This window comes from Barbus barbus (assembly GCF_936440315.1).
Source record: "Barbus barbus genome assembly, chromosome: 26".
NCBI lineage: Eukaryota > Metazoa > Chordata > Actinopteri > Cypriniformes > Cyprinidae > Barbus > Barbus barbus.
Genome location: NC_136754.1, coordinates 7,797,967 through 7,824,441, shown reverse-complemented (window position 1 = coordinate 7,824,441; position 26,475 = coordinate 7,797,967). Strand labels below are relative to the sequence as shown.

General features: G+C 37.1%; 2 protein-coding genes across 3 annotated transcripts in view; both read right to left on the bottom strand.

Moving 5' to 3' along the window:
- The window catches only part of LOC306846422 (UDP-glucose:glycoprotein glucosyltransferase 1-like), a gene marked incomplete at its 5' end in the record, with an annotated part of 31,171 nt that extends 19,202 nt beyond the window's left edge, over positions 1-11,969 (bottom strand). For both annotated transcript variants that reach the window (XM_079379803.1, XM_079379802.1), the window contains 20 exons: positions 948-1,046; positions 1,569-1,689; positions 2,205-2,369; positions 2,602-2,733; positions 2,874-3,009; positions 3,313-3,398; positions 3,523-3,642; positions 3,727-3,877; positions 5,058-5,149; positions 5,980-6,040; positions 7,536-7,635; positions 8,236-8,336; positions 8,448-8,529; positions 8,644-8,740; positions 8,848-9,022; positions 10,186-10,298; positions 10,382-10,512; positions 10,787-10,866; positions 10,962-11,100; positions 11,897-11,969. In XM_079379803.1, coding sequence (XP_079235929.1) covers positions 948-1,046; positions 1,569-1,689; positions 2,205-2,369; positions 2,602-2,733; positions 2,874-3,009; positions 3,313-3,398; positions 3,523-3,642; positions 3,727-3,877; positions 5,058-5,149; positions 5,980-6,040; positions 7,536-7,635; positions 8,236-8,336; positions 8,448-8,529; positions 8,644-8,740; positions 8,848-9,022; positions 10,186-10,298; positions 10,382-10,512; positions 10,787-10,866; positions 10,962-11,100; positions 11,897-11,969 — 2,254 coding nt within the window. The remainder of the gene's footprint in view (positions 1-947; positions 1,047-1,568; positions 1,690-2,204; positions 2,370-2,601; positions 2,734-2,873; positions 3,010-3,312; positions 3,399-3,522; positions 3,643-3,726; positions 3,878-5,057; positions 5,150-5,979; positions 6,041-7,535; positions 7,636-8,235; positions 8,337-8,447; positions 8,530-8,643; positions 8,741-8,847; positions 9,023-10,185; positions 10,299-10,381; positions 10,513-10,786; positions 10,867-10,961; positions 11,101-11,896) is intronic.
- A 4,317-nt stretch (positions 11,970-16,286) lies between these two features.
- hs6st1a (heparan sulfate 6-O-sulfotransferase 1a) overlaps positions 16,287-26,475 on the bottom strand; it is a 135,716-nt gene continuing 125,527 nt past the window's right edge. Inside the window, exon 2 of the mRNA XM_079379114.1 lies at positions 16,287-19,758. Within this exon, the coding sequence (XP_079235240.1) occupies positions 19,035-19,758 (724 nt within the window). The 3' untranslated portion in view covers positions 16,287-19,034. The remainder of the gene's footprint in view (positions 19,759-26,475) is intronic.

The following is a 26,475-nucleotide window of genomic DNA, read 5'->3' as shown; positions in this document are numbered from 1 at the left end:
AGTATTTGTACCATTATTTAACACCCAGCAAACGCAGTATTGTCAGAAGATCACTGACCGCTTTTAAAGGATTGCGGTCTCATGCTTATTTGCCCTGTTTAGTAAATCTGGCGGTAAGACTGCTTATGATAAATATCTTTGACAACTTCTGAAATTTGATTTGGTTTGCCAAAACCACAGTGTGCACCTGGTAAAAAACAAGATTTTTTGCTTCTTTTGTATCGCAGTAACATTGAATCCAGTATCCTGTATTGTGCCACTTGTTATTTTACCATGCTCTCTTGTACAAACAGAAATAAGCTTTATAGAATCACTAATACCTCTTCAAAAATAATTGGTCTTTCTACCCCTAATTTGTCAGTTCTTATTGATACTGCCATCATTCGCAGGGCAAAAACTATAATAAGTAACCCTAGTCATCCTCTAAATTGATGTTTTACTCTTCTTCCATCAGGTCATAGATACAAACAGTTACCCCAAAAAAAGCACGTTTGGGGAAAAGTTTTGTACCCTCTGCTATTAGAATGTTAAATTCACAGAAACTGGGGAGTATGTCATTTAAAAGTTATATTGTTTTGTTGGTGCTCTTACCTTCTGGGTAATATACGTGTAGGACTGCTGATGTACATCTGTTGCAGTTTACATGTATCATGTGCACTGACTCTGAACATTTGTATTTGGTGGAAATATGTGTGCATCACTTATGTGTGTATTGTGTACTACAGCTCGGGTACAGTCTGTGGAAACAAGTTTCCTCTTTTTTGGGGACAATAAAGAATGAATCTGAATCTAAATAACGTAAGATGGACAGAACAACCAGAAATGATATATTTCATAAAGGCACCACAGAGAAACCCTTAATTGTTCATGATTACATAGGTCAGAGATCAGCAGCAGGTTGGAAGAACTGCGTTTCTCATGGAGATCAATAGCAGCAATCACCTCACCTTTCTTTGTCATGTAATTCATGCTGTTGGCCACCGCTGCGTTCTTGTCTTTGGTGTCCAGGAAAAGGAAACGTGCATATTCATCGATAAAATGATTGTCTGGAAAAGAAAAGACTTGATGGCAAACACTTGGAGAGAAAATTAAAATAAGGTTGTGCTTTGTTCTCTGTTAGAGGTACATTCGCATTCATAATTGAATCCAACCAAAGCCATTTCAAATGCAGCTATTTCTAAACATGGAGTGCTATTTGAGTTCAGACTGAAATGGGTCTTTTACTCAGCTTCCTGAAAGACTGCAAATATGCTATCCAAAAGCTATTAAAATTCAGTTTCATATTCCTTGCAAAAACAAAGCCGTTTATGAATATCATTGCCGCAGTCTCATTTGTACGTCTTTGTAAATAAATGGGCTATCAAGAACAAACAAGACATTTAGCACAGAATTCACAATGAGGCAGATATTCATTCCCGAGAGCATACGAGAGCGAACGTGTTGTATATCTCAAACTGGCTCGTTTACCGGAAGAAAAGCTATTTATGATCCAACAGAAAAGAACCGGAGAGCAGCAAGACACTGAAGAAACACAATTTTGCTATGAACCCAATCAGACAAGAACTCACTGGTGGCAGAAAGGTCCAGATAATTCCTGTTGGTGCTCAGGATTCTGGAATTGATTCTTGGGACCACATTGGGCTGATTCATGATAAAATCTACTACATCATGGTCACTGTTCAGTTCACCCTGAAAAGATCATAAGAGGCATTTCAAAAGATGACACTAACAATATATAACCCTAAACTGTACTTCAGAAAAAAAAGAAAAAAATATATATATAATAATAATAATAATAATAATATATATGTATGTATATATATATATATATATATATATATATATATATATATATATATATATATATATTGTGTGTGTGCATTTCATTATTTATTTTTTATATACTGTACACCTGCAGAATCCTAACTGGCAATAACAACTTAACAAATAATATATATTTAGAATAAATTGATCAATTAATCATGCAAGACTACAGAGTGCATGACACCTTAACTAATCTGTGAAACGAACTTCTGAAATTTTACAAAACTATACTAGTACTTCCACTAAAGCTTGTCTGGAAGACAGACAGATCTATTTGATGATGGGTTTTAGCTAATTTTTTTAGGAAGAGTGCAATGTGTTACTTTTTTACCCAAAAAGGACACCATAGAGACTATGGGTGACAGACATGTAATTCTCACCAGGTAGACTGTGCGCTGAAAAAAACTGGTGGTCTCTAGGATCTTGTGCATGACGACTGTCTCAAGTTCATCTGGGTCTAACTGCTCACGTTGTAAAGGCATTCCATTATACAACACCACAGGCAATGGGCCAACACCAGTTTGCTCGTAATATGCCTTTCCCTCCTATGGAGACATAGAAAATATGACCTCAATAAGGGTTATGGTTATTGGGAGACACAAAGAGCTATTAAAACAGGAACCACCTCTGGCTGACAGTAACATCCTTAATCTCTACAGTTGATGAAAAAATTACCTCATCCACAATATTCTGTCTCTTTTGGCAAGAATATGACATCTGAGATGGAGTACTGTTTAAATATTCAAAGAACACACATTAGAAAAACAAATCCCTCACTTTTCTGTTGTTGTCGTAGGCAGAGTCAGGCCCCAGGATGCTGCTGATCTCTACATAGGGATATCTCTTCTCCAGCACACCCACCACATGTTCCACCTTCAGTTTTCCTCCACTGGGAACTCTGTTCAACATCTGAAAGACATATCAAAAATTATTTTCTTGAAAAAACTGTTAGTTTTAAGGCAAATCTATATCCAGTATGCTCCTAAACATAGACAAAATCCACCACTAAATTGGTGTTGTATGAAGCACTGGTGATGTTGTTGACTTACAGATATGATGGCATCGAAGGCCATCTGGCTGTCAACATCATCAGTGATGTAGTTGAAAGCTCGAAGTAAAGCCACACCAGCATCCTGCATCCCATCAACCTCATCAGAATCATTCACCACAAACACCACTCCAATCCTGCAGACAGACAAAAACAGAAATCATCAGAGAGAGACAATAACTACACTGACAGGGTGCAGAGTTCAAACACTTAAAGTCTATAATTACAGGATATTCACACAAAAAATAGTTATCGGTTAAATGCCTTTATTATTTATTGGCAGATACTGAAAAAGTTAAATGAAGGGGTGAAAATGGCACAAGAAAATGACCAGATTTGAACCTGCTTTCCTGCGGGAGCATGGAAAATGCATGGCTCCTATGCATTGTGAAACATTAATCATATTCTTGTAATAACGTTCTGTCTATTTTCAGACTGACCTGAGCGGGATGTTGTTGCTGTAAAACATCTCAGCCACGCTGATCAGCTCTGCCGTGTTTTCATGGGTTGGATCCAGAATCATCACCTGTCAGAAAGACACACACAATTCAGAAATAATCTGCAGAATTCAGATCTATGTGTGGTTCACATTATGAACTGGTAATGTCTGAAACAAACTGTCATATTTACACAGCACCTGTGATACTTACCAGATTATGAAAGTTTTTCCGGATCTGTCGAATGACTCCTGGAAAGGTGGGACGCAGCAGCTCCTGCACATTGGAGGGCCAGGATGCATATCGGCCATCTGTCTCCAGGTTATTAATCCACTGGACAAAGAGAAAAAAAATGGTTTATTCTCTATTCTCTCTCCCAGAAAACAGGTTTGCAAAAAACAACAACATGTAGCTCACGTTAACAGCAGGGTTGCGGATGTCCACTGCATAGTCAGAATCTGAGGGCTGGACGTTGAGTTTGAGGATGTCGTGGATGTAAGGAGTGTCTATGAGCAGACTACGTAAACCCTCCATGACCCTGGCCTCATTCCTCAATACGTCAAAAACGCTGCAAAATGACAAATCAATACATCACACTTCATGATACACATTACTTACAATATTGCAAGACATAATTTAAAAGGTATAGGGTCTGAAATGTTTTTTTTTTTTAAGCAATTAAAGCTTTTATTCAGCAAGCATGCATTAAATTTATCAAAAGTAACAGTAAAGACATTTTCAAATTCATTTAATTTCATTGTTTCAAATAAATGCTGTTCTTTTGAAATTTATTGAACAAAAACCTTGCCATCACAATAAAATACACTCACAAATTGTATTAATATTCACAATATTACTGTTTTACTGTATTTTTGATCAAATAAATGCACCCTCTTTAAGCATAAGAGACTTATTTAAAAAACATACAAAAAATAATTAAAAGAATTATGTGCCAATCCTTTGAACAATAGTGTATAATAAAAGGTAAATATTAAATACTGTATTATTTTTTAGTTACATTTCAGCGTTTCCCATACATTGATTTATTTGTGGCGGTCCGCCACAATATCAAAACTGACAGCCACAAATAGATTTTCCAAAAGGCTTTGACTTCACTGAATAAACATGAGCACTGCACGTTTCAAAATCGAAACCCGGTGTGGGTGTTTTTATATCACTGCATTTCTGAAGGAAACCTACTGTCATCAGAAAGTTGTGGCCTAATGGTTAGAGTCGGACTCATAACCCAAAGGTTGCGAGTTCAAGTCTCAGGTCCGGCAGGTGGGGGGAGGGAATGTACAGCACTCTCTTCCACCTCTCGATCAAGGCACCGAACCCCCAACTGCCCCCGCAGCATAAAATGGCTGCCCACTGCTCTGGGTGTGTGTTCACGATGTGTGTGTTCACTGCTGTGTGTGTGCACTTAGGATGGGTTAAATGCAGAGCACAAATTCCGAGGATGGGTAACCATACTTGGCCACATGTCACATCACTTTCACTTTCATAAAGCAGAGTTTGTAAGTGGAGCGCTGCTTTGTGGTTACCGGGGAAACCTCTATCTCTTGCACCTCCTGCCGGCATATATATGCCGCCACAAATAGAGTGTCTGTGGAAAACGCTGCATTTTCTTATTAAATCATTATTTTTAGATTTCTGCTAAGTATAAATAATTATTGTGTATAATGTAATATTTATATTTAATACATAATTAGAAAAAATAAAAAATAAATAAAAATCCAGCTGCTTACCTAAAAATATCCTGCACATCCAGGTCAATATGGAGTCCATTGATAAACAGAGCCGAGTCCCCTGGCTGGAGACCTAATGTCCCTTTAAAATACTAGAGGAGACATAAGAACGTGAGATATTAGGTATGACATATTCACAATTAGCCTTAATGTAACCTCCCAAGCCCAGTGGGTTGCTAATACCTGGATGAAACATATGTTTCTGTCACTTCATAGAGCAGAACAGAAGTTGAAAGAGATACTTAATATGATCTATAATTCAAACAGACCCTTTTGAGCCTTAGGCCATTTCCATTCTATATATTCATGCTTTTATCCTTGGCTCTCATGTTTGTTATTCGCTAAAGGCACGTGCATTAGAGCTAGGGAGCTCGTTAAAAAACCTTAAAGAGCCTCCATTCGTCAAGTTTCCCAGCATGCAATTACAGTGAGGAATGAGGAGCAGGTCCGTTACACGTCCTCATTACAAGAGGCAAGAAACAGCTTTAATCACAGAAAGGAAATGACTGAAACAATGAACGAAGCCACATATAAACCGTATTCGCCGCAATTACTTCATTCATTACCTTTTCAGCAAAAAACAAAAGCGTTTACACACGTTCCAATATTGAGGAACGTGAATAAAACAAGCAGAGAGGTGGAGAGGAATGATTCTCCATTCCACTAACAACCAAAACACTTTACAACTGATGTTCTTTCATTTTAAATACAGGTTTTAATATATGGGAAGAGAGAATCATTGTAAGACTTTGCCATGACTTTTCTTGGTGAGGCAAAAAACAAAGACTTGACTGGGCCTCTTCTTTGAGTCCATTATCTCAGCGGTGCAGCAAAAAATGTAGTGAATGAGAATACCTGCTGATGCCACAGCTTTGAGAAAAGGACTCTAGGAACATGAAAAAAGCACAATGGTAGGCCTCACCTTTTGATTTTCCTCAATCTCCTTCCGGATCTCGGAGTTAACAACCGTTTTTGTAATGGACCTGAGAGGGGAGAGAGAAATGTGCGTGGTTACACTGAAAATGATTCATTAGTTCATCATGATGATTCATTATAATCAAATCTTGAATGCACAGCCTACTGTAATCTGCATAAAAATGTCTGCGCTGGCTAACTCGATAGAGATGAGATTGCTTTCACTGACGTCATGCAAGTCTGCATTCAGATATTTAAAAAAAAAAAAAATAGCCGATGACTCAGAGCTGCAGTTAATTGCTCTGGGCGATACATGACTGCGTATTATACTCCATGATGTCAAGGATCACTTTAACAAAATTGCATTTTAGTATGGGCGGTACATTAACAAGACATTTGCCAAAAAAAAAAAAAAAACAGCTGTGGCTGCACCATCTGGGCCAAATAAAGCATATTATTTTCATCATAACTGCTGACGGCTCGTTTTTTACCCTTAAAGTGTTAATTAAATCTTGGGAGGCAGTAAAGACTCAAAACATCCAGCTCGGACTATACTTTCTGATGACTTGAGCGGTCTGCTGCCAGGGTTTCTGAACTGAAAAGCACTTACTACTATAGAGCCAATGAGGAATTAATGAATAAACACAGAAAAGTGGCTTTTGAAAGTGAAATAATAAACCGTATGCCACATATAAACACGTTATGTCACACATGGTTAAGACACAGTGTTTCCAGCATCAATTAAGAGCCTTCACTGAAAGTGAAATGCTGTGCATATTGGCAAAATCTCAGCCATTCAGAACATGTTGGAGTAGGATTTCGGACCAATGATATTTTAAAGGCAGCGGCTATTTGCACTAAGTGTAAATAGAGATAAATGCTATTTACACCAAGTGCAAATAGCGTATTTTCCTAGCGATAGATACTATTTACACTAAGTGCAAATAGCAATGGATTCTATTTACACTATGTTAAAATAGCAAGATTTTCTGCTATTTATACTACTTATTTCAAATAGTATCCGCACCTCAGTATTGTAATACATTATAAAAAAGTACGCAATAATAAAGTATTGAGTGTAAATTATAGTTTTAATTCAAATTAGGCTATTATGGATGCCACCTTATTAGGACAATAAAGCCCTCCCTACACCTTCCCTAACCCTTCCCTGATACTTTATTTTCAACTTTTGATTATTTCCTTCATTTTTATGATTGGAAGCGAACGGACGCCTTTCCAATGCGATATGAGATTTGAAAAGGGAGAAAAAAAGTTCGGCAAAAGGCGGAGTCGAACTCAATCGTCAATCGTGTGACAAAGCACGCACCTTACAATCTACGCCACTGAAACTGATATTGAACAAACGTCTTTTTGCATTGTTGACTATCCCAATCACACGTTGGTGGGTGGAGTTAGTGTAAATAGCCTTTGTCAACAAGGCGGGCTATTTGCACAAAAAATAGACACTCCATATTTTAAAATAAGAAAAAGGAAACAGGATTTTTGTTGCTTTATCATGTCTGGTTAGGACTCAGTGTTTGTAATGGACAGGTGGTTACTTACCTGGCTTTGGTGGGGAAGTTCTGGCTCAAATCCCTCATGACATTGAGAGCGTCCACAGAGGGAGCTGCCAGGATACGGGCAGCAGTCTGAAAGCTGAGATCTTAAGGAGAAGGATAAAGAACACGTTATTCATACTTGCATTTCTGCTCCAGTAATATTCAAGATCTAATTTGAAATAGTCATGACCTGTATATGGCATGCCAATTCCTCAGATTCTACATATAATGAATTGGATGTGCCAAAGCACTTTTCCGGTTCCATTGGGAATAGTGCGTTCAACTGTGTGTGTGTTGGCTTAGAGGTTTTGCTAAATGTGACTAGTCTCTGATGAGTTTACCTTGATAGAACAGTAATGAGCTCTGGGCTAGAGGGAGTGGTGTTTGACAACCTCACAAGGCCAGCAGAACCACAGCTAATTAACAACGTGAAAACGTTCCATTTGCATACCATCAGAATGAGTATTGAGCTACCCAACTGCTCCTTTAGTCACAGGTAATAGAATAATTGAGCTTGAAAGGCCTTGAAGTAGTGGCATTAATGTAAGTGTGCCAAATAGTACAAGAGGCTCTGCTACCTTAACCATGGTAAAAACACTGTAGCACACATCTCTTGTGGCTTTCAATATAAACACCTGCAGCCAACAAGCATTTAATTTAAATTGTATATAAGCCAGAAGTTTCATCAGTTCAAAAACAATCACCTTGCATCTGCCAGACTTTAAGTGGGGCCATCTCATTGGTGCTCTCAATCAAATGGTTCCGGAGCTCCTTCAGCTGTTCCTTAAGTTCAGGATAAAAGGTCCTGACAAATACAACACATGCTATCAAGATATACTGTTATGTCATTTCAAGCACAGGGATGCATTTTAGTCAATGGAGAGCAATCTATAATGTTTATGGAGTTTTAAATTACTTGAGTTTGCCAAACAGAAAGCCTTGGACTTCATCCACAGGATCGTTTTCACCTATTACAGTGGCATTCACATCAGCTCCAGCTGTGAAAAGTGGAGAAAAGATAAATGAGTTTGCTAATTAGACAATATCTGTATTTAAATGATACTAACTTTCTTTCAAAGCCACAAAAGAAAGACTTTGGGCTGTTATCATACCTTGAACTTGTGTGTCATCTTTGGCTTTGTACTCTTGGTTTTTGATGGCCAGTTCCACTCCATATCCAGACAGGTGCACTTTACCCTTGCTGGGGTTCTGCATGAGTGACAGAGTATATGGACTTATTCATCTTAAGATGAAAATATAAAGAGATTCAATACAATGAAAATAATGATTACAATACTAAAAGGTTTAATCCTCACAGACAAAAAGTGTCGTAAAACATAAGTGATCAAGCCTTTGTTGGCTTTGGCAAGCATCAGCTGGTGGAATCTGGTGAATTCTTTGGTGCCCAGCTCGCCATAAAGAATCACAACCGGTGCATCTGGATTGGCTGAGGGGAATTTGTGATCGCCTTTGAACAGGTATGGCTTGGGCCTGAAAATTAATAAATAAATACATAATGAAAAAATAATTAAATGCAAACAAAACAATATACAAATAATACAAACTAAAAATAAGTGGGAAAAAAAAAACATTAAAGTTTTTGTTGTGTTTAGGTCTGTTTACAGCACTGTCAATACTTATTTCAAACCCCGGTTTCACAAACAAGGCTTAGGCCTAGCGCCAGACTAATATGTAAGCCTGAGCGGTTTCAACTTAAAGAAACTTGAATATGTCAGTGCCTTTGTTTTGTCTCTAGATACACATTAGTCAAGTCAAGTCACCTTTACTTATATAGCGCTTTTTACAATGCAAATTGTGTCAAAGCACTGCACAATATCAAAAAAGGAAAATAATGTGTCAATAAGTTTAAATAGTGTCTTTGCAATCAGGTCGACGATATCGCTGGAAATGAAGCGTCCCCAACTAAGCAAGCCAGAGGCGACAGCGGCAAGGAACCAAAACTCCATCGGTGACAGAATGGAGAAAAAACCTTGGGTGAAACCAGGCTCAGTCGGGGGGCCAATTCTCCTCTGGCCAAACAAACCAGCAGTTCAATTCCAAACTGCAGCAAGTCAGATTGTAAGGGCTCAGCTGGTACATTAGTATTGTTTTTTTCAAAGGCATGTTTATAAAAAGTACTTAAATGTCCTAACTGAACTATTGTCTAATCCTGGCTTAACCTAAGCCCTGTCTGTGAAACCTAAGTGTTTTAAGTAGTCTCTACTCAAAGGGGACATGAAAACTGCACAATAAATATAATACAACATGAAAAAGCCTCTTTACATAGATTTAGATGTTAGTCTAACTGTTAGACATGCAAAATTCTAAATTGCTAAATTATTGTGCTAAATTATTCAAATGTTTCAGGCATCATAGTTTCAAAAAACATTTAATTACTGAAATCTGAAATGCCTTATTTGCTTTCTGTTTGTGTCCTGATTAGCAACATTTTCATGTATAAAGAGAGTACTTATTTAAAAATGGATTTTGTGAGTCACTCCACCAGGCTTACTCACTGGTGGCAAAAATTTAATTTTTACACTTTTGGGGAACATTGGGAAATGTAAATACATTCAAAAAAAAAAAAGAAAAAAAAGTGGATAATGTTTCTTAATGTTGGAGGGTAGGCTACAACAGGTCTTGCTTTTACTCACCTTTCTACGGCGTTATCCAGCATGACTTTAAGTCTTTCAGTATCACAAGACGTCTGTCCATGTACATTGAAGAACGCTTTACAGCCAGGTGGAGGAGGCTCATTAGAGGCGATCTACATAAACAAACATGATTCAAACATGATCTCCAGATTCACTTTGCATTTACATTAAACAGCTGTGGAGAGGTTCTACTCACCTGCTGGAAGGAATGGACGGTGGATGAGTAGGCCCTCAGAGATAAAGAGAACTTCAGCATGTTTAGCTGGACTGGGCTCAGCAGCACACTGGCTCGCTTCAGGATCAGATCGTAGTATGCCAGATCCGTGACTGAAATATGGACAACAGTCTGGTAATCTGATTGGCCAACAGCATGTCAAGAGCATCAACACAAATACTGGTGCTATTGGAACTATCTTCATTAACCGCAAGTAACTTGACATTCATTTTTTGCATAATATACCGCAGCATAAAAGTATACAATATTTTAATATTATGATATTTAATACAACAGCACGGCTTCATAAAAATAGACAAACATGTTGACAGTTCTCAGCATGTCTAAAAGGTGAAAGTAAAAGATGGGATTCAGATCAAATATTACCATCATGGTCACTTTCAATATTTTGATTGGCTTCCACAAAGTCCCAGAACTTGTCCTGACTCTCTTCAGCAAGGAACTCACTGTAGAACATTATAAAGGCATCTTTTATTATTAGTAAAGCGTAGCATAAAACTATATATTAAACATGCTGTCATCATTGTGTGTTCAAGCTAACCTGGCCTCCAGCAGGAGTGGTGTAGAGGGCCATTTAGTGGTTAGTGTTGTTGTGACAGCTTTAGAGTCCCCATAGACAGATTGGACAGAGCCCAGAGCCAGCAGTGCAACACATAACATCCACATTTTCCCACAAAAGCCTGAGAAAATAAAACTGTTTAGTCTCTGCTTGAGGACAGGACTCACTGGTAATGGTACACCACTAATTCTAAAAAAAGCTGGAGTGGTTAAACCGTAGCTATATAAATTAAACAGTTCAAAAAGAAAGTGAAACAAACGTTGAAACTGTCCTCTTTATCATAAAATACTTGCAAACTATACGCGTAAGTATATATCCCACAGGTAATCAAACACAGCCTCCATATGTTTCTGCATTGTTTGGATTTCTCTTCATTTGACAGCTTGAAGCGCGGCCTGACTCTCAGCCAATCAGAGCACTCATCGTGGACATTAAGATTAGCTTCATCCAATCAGCGTTCTTATCGAGCCGGAGTTCCGGGTTCTCATTAACTTCCTGCATTATAACACATTTTTTCAAAGCATATTTTAGGAGGATGGATTCATTTTTAATGCCATCTAACTGGCACCGATTTTAAACGCACTGAGTAAAACAAGTAGTATATGTTTTTATATAACCATAATGCGAAGGATTGCGATTCGATTTTTGCAGGTTATGAGAATGAGATGCGAGTGAACTCAAATACTCTTAGAACATAATAACCACAAAATTATCTAAAAAGAAGAATCCAGCGTTTATATGAGCTCACTTCTCTGTGTAGAGCATTGGCAGTCCTTGTAACTGTGCAAGGGTGACTAATCACATACATTTGCTTCGACCCAGTGGCAAAATGCATTAAGTGGCGTATTCATACACACTATCATTGATATAAATGCAACGCGACAGAATTATGCTGAGAATAAAGTGAGCAATCATACCAGCACCGGCTTCTAAATCTGCTTCGTGGGTTGCCATGTTTGGACGGTGTAAGTGGTCCATCCCACAGTTCATGTGTAGGCTCTGCTCTTTGTGCCTTTCAAGAAATATAGCTTTAAGCATACGCAAAATCACATATAATATTATAAGTGCTGCACTAACAACAGTATTCATAAAACTGAATATCGTATTGATTTAAAAATGTCAGGACTTTGATTAAAGGTAGCAACATAATGCAATGTTTTTACTGGCTATACGTTAGACAGCTAATTAGTCATAGGCGCCATTTTGGCTCAAAAAGAGCACGCAGGAGCTTTTAACGCAGATTTTAAAGGAAAGAATGGAAACTGGATTTGGAGTGATAATGCGATCTGACTCTGCAAGATCCTTCTGTTTTATATATTCATCGCACTACTGTGTACGATGCCTGTTTTATACTGCTTCTATTTTCATGTTTTATTTAAACAGCTACCTGTGTAATGCATTTCTATAAGCCATATGGTATTTATTGTTTTGGTTAAGCCATGAATATTCAAGCAGTGACATGCTTAATTTGTGTAAAAGTATTTTCCAAAAAATATACTGTAAATGTATTTTTAAATGAACTTTTTGTCAATTAGCCTACACTTTTATGCAACAAGCCTATAAATTGTACTACTAAATGTTTCTATTGAACATATTATATTATGGTAAAACTGACTGTAAAGTTACACGTGCATTATTTTTTTAACTGAAAAGAACCCCAAATCTCTTTAATAGACAGTTCATTCCATTAAATTACAAAATCGGGATCTGCCATGTAATTCATTAACTTAAACATACCTAAATGACAAGTAGTAGACCTAACTCAATGTCCCATGGGAATACTTAGCCTAAAAATAGGGGTTGAATGAGTGGGTGTCCCCGTTAATTTCCCACCACTGCATGACACATTCAAACCAGGACAATAAAGAGAATGCTTAATACATAATGGATTTTGAATCTTCATTTCAAAGAGATAAGGATTTATGTTTTCAATACACTCAGTTGCAAACTTTTAAAATTAGTACGTCTGCTTTTATGAAGTAGCACAAGTCTCTTATCGGGAATATTTGATTCTCAATCATCTTGTCAGAGGAAATAACCATCTAGACTTTAACATGATACATTGCCCTCTTGGGATTCATAATGTTGTATTCTACATCTTTATCTTGCGTTACAGATGATGCTTTCAGGCTGTTAACCAAAATCGGAAACTTCAATTGGGAAGATTGTTTTATTACCAGAATTCTACTACATCAAACAAAAGACTAATTGCACAACATCATGAGACATGGCTGCCAAGCCTTAGGCTATTCTCATTTTATTATTTGCCTATTTTTCCTTTTTCTATCAGCATGAGAATTAAACAGCCTGCAGAGATACTCTGAGACTGCTAAATAGTTCAATGCCACTGCTGGGTCAGATGTCAAAATCCATGCTCTGTTTATCAATATTGGACATGATATGATACCCTGGATCTGTTTGGCTATTACCACCCAAGTTCAAACTGACAAGGGCATGCTTGATGTTTCAGCCGGATATTTATACATGCTTCTGTTGCTTTATTGTGGTAGAGCCACACAACCTGTGACTGCGTGGCAGAAATTCCATGCTCCGGCATCGAATTAAACTGTAGATCAAGTGTGACAGGTCGAAGTGCGCTTCTGAGGGGACAGGGAGCCCTGGGTGCTTTATGGGGTCAAGGTGGCTCCATTATGCATTAGAATGTCGACAGAAAAGAGAAAATTCTAGTGCAAAGCCGCCCTCCTCTTGCCGCAGTGGCTGTTAACCTTTCTGCTGGAGCACCTAACTTTTATATCCGAGGGGGGCTGTAAAACCAGCAGCCTGCTGCGAAAGTGGGCTGCTCATAAAAATCAATTACCCTGATTAGGAGGCGATTTGCAGAAGTCCTTCAAAGCCAAAAATGTGAGAAAATGACAGCACGATACAGAACTGAGCTTAATATTCTGTACGACTGTAAAATTAATGTCGACTCTCGCCGCTAAATTCCTCAGGAAGTACACTTGAGAAAGTTTTTGAGAGGAATAACAATCGAGTTTGAAAGCTTTTCAAGGATGTGACATCATGTTTCCATGGCATTGCCTTATATTTCCCAGGGCTAAATTATACGTCTCACCTTTAAAAGCCATGTAAGGACCAGACACATAAAAGGTGAAATGGCCACGTCAGTTCCACATCATCCCCTCTGTGCATTCAAATCAGCCATAAGCTAAGAAGCGAAGAGCACTTGTAATGTAAATTACAGCGGCAATTGATGACTAATTATTATAGATCAGTGCCACTGGATCTATAATAGTGCCACTGTGATGAGTTTTGAATCAAGCTCTTTGAGGTGAATTTTCAGAAACAATCAGGCAGGAAGCACTTTAGACGTTGAGAGGGATGTGCTATTGTCCCCTCAATATTCAAATATTTAGTATTCAACCGATCAGAGTGATTATTGTTAACTAAAATAGAACCATTAAAAAAGCTTTCTTGAAATAAAATAAACATTCACTGATTATATGAATATATAATCCATATATATATATATATATCAACATATTTTCATATTTTATTTCAGCTAGGCAACAAGGTAAAACTTTCAGGTTTCTCATTTTCAAGATAAAATAACTAAAGTTAAAGTTAAAATCCTAAAATAACTAAATACATTAAAACTAAAACTGTGGGTGTGTGTATTGTTTTTTAGTTAAAATATAAAATTTTGGTTTTTAGTTATTAACTAAATATAATAAACTATGTAGATACTAATATACTTTAACGCGCGCACACACACATAAAATGACTAATAAAAAATGACAAAACAAAAGTATTACAGTGTATAAAAATTATATATATATTATTATTTAATAATTAACCCTTAAAAGGATAGTTCAACAAAAACAAAGTTTCTTCATCATGTATTCACTCAAACCTGAATGACTTTTTTTCTTCTTTGGAATGTAAAAGAAAACAAAGGGGGTCTGAAACAATATTGGACCCCACTGGATTTCATTATAAGTGACAAAATGTGCTCCATGAAAGACAGTCAAGTTTGGAACAAGTTGCAGGTAAGTCAATTTCATTTTTGAGTGAATTATCACTTTAAAATTACTTGTCCACTCCAGTCCTGAAAATATGGAAACATATTTGAATAAATTTTGTCTCTTTTTGTTTTAATGAATTCAAAAAGCTGCTGAGGCCAATGTTTAATTGTTAAGCTCAAAACAAAAGTTGTTGTAACCCTTCGTCATCTAGGTTCAAATACTTGTGCAGAGCTATAGAAATTCTCCTAATTCTTCTCCCAGCCACTTCATCTTCTCTCTATATACTGTATTTGTCATACTGGGAATTCTTATTATATCCTGGCAGAACAATGGCCCGGGTGCAAGTGATTCTCAGCGTGGCTCTTGTCCAAGAGACACAGTGTGGCAATTCATTACCCCTGCAGAACTCAGAGGAGCTGGAGTGATTACCCCCATCCATTTCAGACAATAATGGCTGCTGATACGCTGCTTCTCTGCCGTTCAATTCAACAGGACAAAGAAGCGTGTCTTGATATCCGTGCCAGGAGGTATTTTGTAATTACCAGGGAGAGCGCTCTCGTCTGAGTCAGCCGCTTCTGCAGCACAGCCTGGGCTTCAGCGGCTGCTGTCTGCTGCGGTGTGTGTGTGTGTGTGTGTGTGTGTGCGATGCTGTCTGTCAGCTTTATGTTTGAGCTCCTCACAGCAGCGTTGGTGAATGTGTGTGTGGGGTCGAAGGGTCATTCCTGCTGTGCATTTTCATGTATCCATCATTTTTGACTTGGTATATTGAACTGTCAACATTTAAAACATGGAAATCATATTACATTTATATTATCACAATATCAGAATTCCACTCAAAAGTTTAAGATCGGTAATATTAAGTTTCAACTTGTACTTTGGCACTTAACCTGAGGTAGTTTCATATAACAAATAACTGGGCATTTTCAAGATGGCCACCAGGTGAATGGACTTTGAAATTCTGTATGCCTTTGCACACACAGGGCTGGTAAATCATTCTTTTGACATGTAATATCTAGTGTAATGGTACTTCAGAAACTTAATATTCATATATTTTACACCTTTATTCATGATGCTGCTCACATGCCTTCAAGGTTTCCACTAAAAAGCATTACTATTAAAACGTTTTCATTTATTTTCACAAACTGAGTCAAGAGTCAGACTTTATTATTCAATGCCCATATACATTAAAATAGAAAGTAATCCATGATATACTGTACCATGATATACTGTACCTTAAATGTGTAAATATACTGTATACTCTATACTGTAAATGTGCTTGTGTGAGTTTAGAGACACTTAAAAATAAAGACAGGAAGCGCTGACGTGTTTATATAAAAATGAAATCTTTTTTTTAATGGTGTATTTGACGATCCATTGTTGAAATGATGAGAAAAATACCCAGAGCAGATGAACTGGATGTGATGAATAAATGCACCCGAGAGTAGAGCTCAGGGATTCGCTAATGCTGCTCTCGCACGCTTACAAACACACATTCTTTCGGAAAGAGTCGATTTGCTAGACTCACATAAGTCCAGAAACATACTCTAGAGGAGAAGGTAAAGGCAAAATCCTCTATAGAGACTGTTCTGAAAACAGTCAGAATACAGTTAATAACGCAACTCAGATGTGTGCTGCATCCTTAGCACTACCACAAGGGGCGCTATAGCAGGTCAACTACTGTCATGGCTGAGCAACAGTTTGAAGAAAATCTAGCTGTTTAAATAAAAATTAAACCAACGGTTTAATGGCACAGACATTTGAAGGTGACTGTGTCGCCCCCTAGAGTTTTGAGGTTTGTTAGCGTCACTGTAGAGTATGTTTCTGGCCTAACATTTGACAGTCCGATGCAGTGACCATTTTTAAAGCACAGCAATACACTATTCTGATTGGCTGGATGCCATTGTTGAATTAAGACTGAGAAACACTTGGTCACCGAACTATTTCGCAATGAGACCAACAATTACTACAACCCACTGAGGGTTTCCTTTAAGAGCATATCAGCTGAAGGGAATGACAGCATCACATTGAGATATTAATAAAGGACTGCCTTCATAAAGATCGTTTATGAATTAAGCGGCTCGTTTATGACAAGACGTTTGTTCCTGAATAAAATAACAACACTCTAGGTTTGGTTAAATATGCAGTAAGTGAAGAGTAGTTTGTCTTTATGGTTACTGAGAAAACAAATTCCCATTGCAGAGCATTAAGTAAAGTCAAAACGTCCCTCATAACACTTTAAGAGTCAGTTAAAAAGAAAGGACACATTTCCAGTAGGGTAATTCTTCCTGATACCTTATTCACATACTGTTTACTCTGAAGTTGTTGTGTAGTCGCTAACTTAAAAGGACAGTTTAGCCAAAAATGACAATTCTGACATTATTTACTCACTCTCATGTTGTTTCAAATCAGTATGACTTTCTTTTTCTTCAGTGGAACGTAAAAGGAGACACTCTGCAGGATGTTCATGCTGCTCGATACCATAGAACGAATACTTTAAATATAGTTTAGGTGCTCCACAGCTCCAGTCCCTATTCACCTTCATTGCTTGAAAAAGAGCAGCTTGTGCATTCTGCAAAACACCTCATTTTTATGGTCCCATGGATTAGGAGTGAGTAAATAGTGACCGAATTGTCATTTCTCTGTGCAAACTATTCCTTTAACAACAAACAACTCAAAGATTTGCATAAGGGGAGACATGTGACATCATTCTTGTCCCCTTACTGGCAATAGCTTCAGTCCCTGAGGACCATGGCAAGAGATTGGTCATGAAACACACACGCACACATTTTTTCAACAGAAAAAAGCAACACCCATAAATGCTTGCGTACTTAAAACAGTCATCCTCAATAGAATGCTCAGAATCTCAAACACACACAGTCATCCTCCATCCACCCACATACTAAATAATGAGTAGTCTCTGGGAATTGGGAATGGTGGTGACATTTATAAAGGCTGCGTTTGCTGCTTCGTCATTCTGCTCTTGCGTTTCACGAGCTCTCTCTTTCACACACACATACACACAAACTCTACGACGCTGCTGTTATTGACTGACACACAGGCGTCATTACAGAGTCAATCACATTTAGAGTGCACGACTTCGCTTAGAAACGCAGAGCCCATTCTTACTAAGTGTAAAATAAGACACAGATCCTCTTTGGATCTCTACCAGGTTTCCGCTTTGGCTACCAAGAAATTGGGTGCTGATGACAACTTAGAATTTGTCTCGGCCAATAGCATCACACATCTGTCGGATCGGACAAACGAAACACCTCTAACATTCGGTAAGGTTATATTAGTACACTTAGCTCACGGGATTTTCGCATACAGTATGCTGAAAGCTTAAATAATGGCTATGGTCCACGCTTTGTCTGTCCGACCATCGAAATTTGCAACTGACGTGCAAATACAAATGAAAAAGGACTACAGAACACACCTTTTCAAGTCATCACTGATTATGAAAAGCTAATAAATTGCATCCAATAAGTGTTACGTAGCTCTGTTGGTCTCAGTGCTGTGAGTTTTACCTCTTTGAGGGATGAAAAATCCCTTTTAAAAATAATTAAAAGAAATAAGACCATAACAAACTAAAAAATAAAGAGACAGACCGTTATTGTCACAAATTCATGGCTGAAATGGCAGCAGACATTTAAGCAAATACCTCTATACAATTTCATTCGGTTCATTCTTTTAAAATCTGCAGTGAATATAATTCTGATAACTTTTACGTATGTTTTTTTTTTCCTTCCGTGGGCGAATGCGCCTGTAGAAGTCTTCACCTCTTAGTTTTAAGTTCAGGCTCAGTGCTTTAAGTTAGTCAGTCATTTCTGACCTGACACGCAAAGTCTTCGCAGTAGCAACGAAGAGTATCCCGCATTTGGAGTCCTTCCTCTCCGAGATGACAGCAGGATATCCTGGAGCACAAAAGAAGGGGGGAGGGCCGTATTCGATGGTGGCGCTAAAGTTCTGTCTCTTTCTCGTTCGCCGTGCTCCTCTCCCGCTTGATTTGACCTGGGGATCGCAGCCTTTTCCTTCTCGTCAATCTGTATTTTCCGTCCCCCTCCCCCCAGCACTGCTACCAGCGGTTGATGATGTGATTCATATAGTCCTCCGTGGGCAATCGGGACGCCTCGGACTCCGGCACATCATCCCTGAAAGCATGATCGGAGCTGGGCCCCCGACGAAAGGGGAAGAGGGCAGGCTGGTTCCTTAGGCGTTGCTCTCTTCGTTCAAGTTGTCGCTTGTACATGTAGCGCTGCTGAAAAAGATCCCTGGCGTAGTCGTACAACTGCATGTCCAGGTCGTTGAGCTCCTCGATCCGCTGCACCGTATTGTTATCCAGGTCCACGCCAGCGGCCCGCGTGCTGTTGTACTGCATGAAGGGCCGGATAAACTTGAGGTGGAAGGTCCGTTCGAACAAGTACTGCGTTTTGCGCTGGAACTCGGTCAAGCCGAAGAAGGCCATGTCTCGTAGGTTCTTCTTGGCCGACTCGAGTAGCACCTGCGCGCGCTTCTTCTCCGGGATGAAGGACATGTTATAGCAGCCCACCAGGCTGAGGTCGGCCAGCATGCGCACCTGTCGGTTATTCGCCAGGTTGTACGGACAGTCCATGAACTGTTGTAATGTGCAGCCCGACCAGTCGGTGCCCTCGTAGCAGGGGGGCAGCTCCTCCGGCGTCGGCGTTCGCCCGTCGCACATGTGCAGGGAGGTTTTCCACGTGGCCCCGCGCTGGACGTGTCTCCACTCGCTTAGGTACCGAGACACGGGGTCCCGTAACAGGGTAATGTAGTAGAACTTCCTGTAGGATGACAAGAAACAGAAATCGTTAGGACACAGGTAAACAGAGATTTTTTTCAGTTTCCCCATTTTGGGTGACATCTGGTATTTATCATCTAGAGACACTCGTGAAAACGCGTCACCAAAAGAATTCTGAATCTTTGAATGGTTTTTAACACAGCCAAATAGATTTTTTTGGTGTGTTTCACAATAACTAATTGACCTATATCTTCTGAAAGGGAAGTCGAAACTTAAAAGGTTAGTTCACCCAAAAATGAAAAATTCTGTCATTAATTACTCACCCTCATGTCATTCAAAACCCGTAAAACCTTCGTTCATCTTTGGAACACAAATTAAGATATTTCTGATGGAATCTAAGAGCTCTCTGACCCTACATAGACAACAATGGAGAGCCAGAGATCTCTTAAATTCCATCAAAAATATCTTAATTTGTGTTCCAAAGATGAACGAAGGTCTTACAGGTTTGGATTGACAAGAGGGTGAGTAATTAATGACAGACTTTTCATTTTTGGGTGAACTATCTCTTTAACACAACTTCATACAGACAGACAACATAACATTCTGAAGACACGTCAAATTTCATCCATGGGGGGGCGCTACAACTACAAAAACCCTCATGATTACTTAGAAAAATGTAATTGTGAAACATTTAAAAGTTGACATTTTATGTACATTATCAATCATACAAATGAACAATAATATCAATCGAAATTCAGCAAACAAAAAAAAATTATTTCTTAAAGTTAACATGAAACCAGTTTTTTAACTGAATGTTGCAGTGTTTATTAAAAAATATCTAACAGTGTACATTTTTTCAAATCAATGTGTCTTTTTGTAATCTTTTTCTTGTTCAAGAAGCCATTTCACTCAGATATCCATCACAACAGAGAAGAAAATATTATGACAATTTCCATTCCATTCAAAACTAAAAGCCAGTGGTAATAAAACCAACTGTCATGATGCTGACTGGCCGATATTATAAGAATTGGCCACAAGGTGGTAAAATATTAAATACATTTATGTTTCTGCTTTTAAATTTCTGTCAGAAACATTATGGAACAGGAAAAATAAATAAATAAATAATACATTTAAAAAACTAGTAAACTAATCGTTTAGACAGCCCACTAACTAGTCCATTAGTTTTGCACATTCTTACAAGGAAAATAACTTTGAATTCTAACAGCTGGGACAGCATATTGCTGACACGACTGTGTCTTTGACATTTTCTGCACATTAATTTTTTTATGGGATTTATTGACTCATTAAAACACAAGAAGTGTGTAAATTATTTTTCCTCATAAACCTGAACTCTAGCTACATTATTCCCATCATTAATATCTGTATTGCAGTAAAGGACCAACGGCAGCCACATGGTAATCTTTTACTGGTAGGTAAGAATTATAATATTCTCGCCTCCATCTCAAAAATAATTTCAGCGCGTGTGAACAAACCAGCGTAAAGAGCAAGTGAACTGTAGAGCTCTTGATTCTGATATGCTTCAGTGAGACTTCATAATGCAGATGAAAAGAGCATAACACGTCCCACAACACCTCTCTTCCATTCTGAACCTGCACTCCAACACCAAATTAGTGAAATCTTGGATGTGTCCCTCTTGTGCACTTGAGCGTACGTGGTGCAGAATGAATCAGACATTAGTGTAGTGAACGGCGGAGACTTATTTATTTTAACAGCTCTGCTGGAGATGCATAAATGTATTAATCTGTGAAAGACAGGAATGAAAACGGCAACAAGTCAACCACAAGAAAAATGCTTAAAATAACATTGCCATAAGATATTAAAAGTAATACTGTGTTAAATTCAAGCTAAGCTATGAGCATTATGCACAGTGATGACCCTGAGGGTAAACACACAGGCAAAAAAAAATCTCTTTCAAACACAAATGCCTATTTCTAATCAGTATCCTCAAAGTGTTTCTACACAAAACATCTAAACATCCTTGAAGTAGCACATATTAAGATAATGAAATAATATTCTGAGTTAAATTACATGCACAGCTTTGACCCTTAGGCTAAATGTAAAGAACAAAAGCCTTTATCGCTTCAATTTCTTACACCCTAGGTTGAAAACAAGTCAGATTTTTTTTCTTATTTTCCTATAAGTATTTATTTTGCAAAAAAATCTTCACATTTATAAACACTCCATCTCTCACACACACACACACACACACACACCACACCACACCACACACACACAGAGTCCAAATTCTGCTAAAAGATTCAGTGTTTATTCTCTCACACAAGGTTCAATGTCCTACAGCGTGTCAGAGCCACTCCTGTGGAGAAGACCGTGTTAAACACACCTTCAACACACTCTTTCTTTGCGAACGTCACTCTATTCTTGTTCTGTTAGCTTTCAGCTGTCCTCGTGTGATGTCTATTCATACATAGATCTGTCCCAGGACAGATGGGAAAACATGCAAAAAAGGACCAGAAACAGGCAGCAGTAAAAGACTGGATCTTGGATACAGGATATATTGGTGATCTTATTTATGTTGAATAACAATATTGTTTTTTAATAAATAATAAGAATGATAATTTATTTTTATTTTTTAATATATTTTATTTGTCTGATTAGGCACATTCTTTAATTCATTAAAGTGCTTTTATGGCTAATATTTTGATAATTAATACATTTTAAATAAGTAAATCAATCTATCTATAAACTATAATATTATCTATAATTGTATTATCTATAAAATAGTTATATTTTAGTCATATTACTAATAGTAATAGTAATAAATATAAGATAGCAATAAATTATCTATAAAATATAAAATAGTAATATTATAAATCTCTCTCACTCTCATATATATATATATATATATATATATATATATATATATATATATATAAAGAAGCTTACAAAGAAGCAATAAAGAAACAGAGTATTACTCTATATGCTAACTTTTAGAAAGGCCAGCAGGTACAAGAGCACTGATGTGTATTTTTCTGTACACACATGAATAGACACACACACACACACACAGTAAAAATTTAACTCACATAAAGGATGCGTGTAGCCAACGGCATGATGCAGTTTAATGCTTTCAGAAAGAGCCAACAGGGACAGAATAGGCTTAAAAAAACCACACACACACACAGCGCAGAGCTCTGACTGATGGCTCACGTCAAATCAAATAAGCTGAGCTGTTCTGATATACAGCAGCATTCAGCATAATTCTAGCAGAGACTCAGAAAGAGCGAGAACACCAGCATTTAAGCAGAATTTCCATCTCAGCATGTGGCAGCCTGGAAATATACATAATCTAGTGAATTCTCCTGATCTGAGAGGAGAGCAGTTGCTCTTTCCTCCTCGTTCTTTGTTCTGTTTAACGTATTCCCTCCTGTTGGTTTACACGCTCAGCGCCACCCTATCCGATGACCTTTTTCCTCTGTTTTCAATCATGGTGCATCTAAAGCCACACTCCTCTGGGGCATCTCTGGGTCGTGAGCGGCTTACTAACATGCAGTTGACATCACTGCCACTCGGTGGTGATATACACACAGATTTCTCAAGGATCTTTGTGTAACTAAGATGTACTTGCATATGCTACCATTAAACAAATTTAGAGCCTCAGTATCAGTCACATTTAACTACACTACACTCAAGCAGGGTTTCTAAGGCAAACTAATTAGCTAGACTGGTGTAGAAACTACATGTAAGAAACAGAGAAGAGACAGGGAAAGCTTTGATGGCTATTTTACAGACAGATAGATAGATATTAAACACATTTCACCAAAGAAAATATATAATATAAAATTCCAGTAATATATATATAAATGATATATAAACTGAACAGCTAGACTGTTTTAAGACAAGGAGAGCTTTAATTGCTTTTTTTTTGGATAATTCATAAATTTTAAATAATATTACATAATTATATATATGTATATATATGTGTGAATATTTTTAATTATTTAAAAAAGAAAAAGACATACAAACGTATTTTGATTCCTAATATATTTGTAAGTAAACAATAAATAAATTATTCAAAAAAAAAAAAAAAAAAAAAAAACCACCAAACCAGCTAGACTGTTTTAGGAAAATAGAAAGACATGGAGAGCTTTAATGGCTTCTTTTGCCTTTTTTTCTTAATTTTATTTTGCTTGTTTTTTTTGATAATTCATACATTTTAAATAAAAAAAAATTTTTTAAATGGAAAATCGACATCAAACCAACATATATTGATGTTATTTAAACATAAAATCACAATAATATCTTCTGACCCTGGACCACAAAACCAGTCTTAAGTGTCAATTTTTTGAAATTGAGATTTATACATCATCTGAATAAATAAGCTTTCCATTGATGGTTTTTTAGGACAGGACAATATTTGGCCGAGATACAACTATTTGAAAATCTGGAATCTGAGGAGGCAAAAAAATCTAGATATTGAGAAAATCGCCTTTAAATTTGTCCAAATGAAGTTCTTAGCAATGCATATTACTAATCAAAAAATTTAGTTTTGATATATTTACAATAATAAATTTACAAAATATCTTCATGGAACATAATCTTTACTTAATATCCTAATGATTTTTGGCATAAAAGAAAAATTGATCATTTTGACCCATACAATGTATATTTGACTTTTGCTACAAATATACCCCAGACTTAATACTGGTTTTGTGGTCCAGGGTCACATATATTTTTAAACTAAACAGCTAGACTGTTTAGGCCCTATATGTGAGAAACAGAGTAGAGAGGCAATCAGAGCAAGAAAAGAGGGGAAAGGGTAATGATGGGTCGGGGTCATTGTCATTGCCATTGTCCTAGTAGTGCAACAGGGAAAGATGACAGAAAATTAGTAAGGGTCACACCACCACACACACACACACACACACACACATATGCTGCAGGGACCTACAATATATACTCTCTCTATATTTATAATATATAGGGACTGGCTACAAATTGTACATCATCACTGTCATGTCATCACCACCGAAGAGACAAAAATAACAGAGGATCATTTGGGAGACTAATTCAATAAACGTGACAGATTTAATGCAGCTCTGATTTGTTCAGCTAAAAGAATAATGTAGGACTGCTGTAATTTTTCCAATCATAAAATCATTTTCCTAAACAGTCGCTATGGTAGTGTATTTGTTTGTGTGTGTTTTTGAGCCCAAATGGGAGAAGGCGGATGCGGGCGCTATCCATTAATTTCAGCACCAGTTCGCTGTTGTATCGTAAATCTGACTGTGAGGGAATCTGGGGAAATCTGAGTCTCTCTGCAAAGCGTCATTTGAAATTTATGAGCAATTTCCTCAGTCACAAAAACAAACACCTGGAGGGAAGCAGTACGGCAGAGTCACAACTCACCACAAAACACCCTGACTCTACATCACTCAACCTCATACTGCTTCACTTCATCATTACAGTGCGCAAATCATGTTAAAGACAATTACCAGAACAGGTACAGCTGAGTAGGCCCTATGACTTCCGCGATGCGGCAAAGTCAAAAAAATGGAATTTACCAAATTTTGGATAGATACATCAAGTGTACACTCAAAACATGATATTGATTACTGTCTATGAATACTAAGCCGCAAAAATACTATTTAAATATGAATCCTGCATGTTCTGCATGTCTTTGTGTGAATGAATGGCGCAAACGCGCGATTTTGTTTCGTATACACATACTGAAGCACGCGTTTTCAGCCTGTGCCACATGTACATGAACACATAAACATAATCTCTAGAACTGCTCTGAGAGTCACTTCATGAGCATTTTACTGCTTCTTTTGAGAAAATCTATCATCATATATACAAACAGAAACTTAAAGGTCTTCACACCAAAATGTAAGTTTGGTTTAACTTGAAGAAACTGTGACAGAAAAATATTACTTAATAAAGTTATTACTGAAAAATTATTTTTAAAAGAACATTTACCAGAAAAAATATATACCAGAATAGGCTATATTCTGTATTCCAAATACTATATTTGGCAGAATAAATACACATAAATAAATTATTTGGTATAAAATCAATTAATTAGAGATGCTTTTGATTATTAAAATTTAAATGAAACCATTAAAATGGATTCTAGAAAATTAATGGAAAACAGAGTGGTAAAAATTAAACTGAAATTGAAAAAATTAAAAAAATTCATAGGGCCTTTTTTGTTAAAAAATAATCTATTAATACAAGCTGTACTCATCTTCTATGGAGGAACAAACCTGCATAAATTAAATATGAATGAATGAATAAATAAATAAATAAATATATTAATGAATAAATAGATAAATAAATGTGATAATAGGAAAATAAATAAATGAATTAATGACTTGATAAAATAAATATGATTAATTTGTAATAAAATTAAATTTCCCGCCTTAATTAATTTTCTGCTTTTATACATTTATAAACATTTTTTTTTACTTTTATTTTTTCACTAATTATTTTTTAATGTATTTTAAGATTATTTATACATTTATTTATTTTATTTATATATTTATGCATAATTTTTTTAGAATGATTTATTCCCACGTGTATTTATTTTTAGATTTATTTATTCTTTTATTTGTACTTTTCTGTCTGTAACATGGAAATGAGGGAGGTGGTCCTTGTGTAGCGTCAGTGCATCATTGGTTGAAAGCTCACGTGTTGAATCGTCAGGCCAGCTAAGCGATAGAGATGAGAGTTTTCAAAGAAAATGGCGGCAAGTAGTAATTCGTTGTGCAGTTTGCTACGG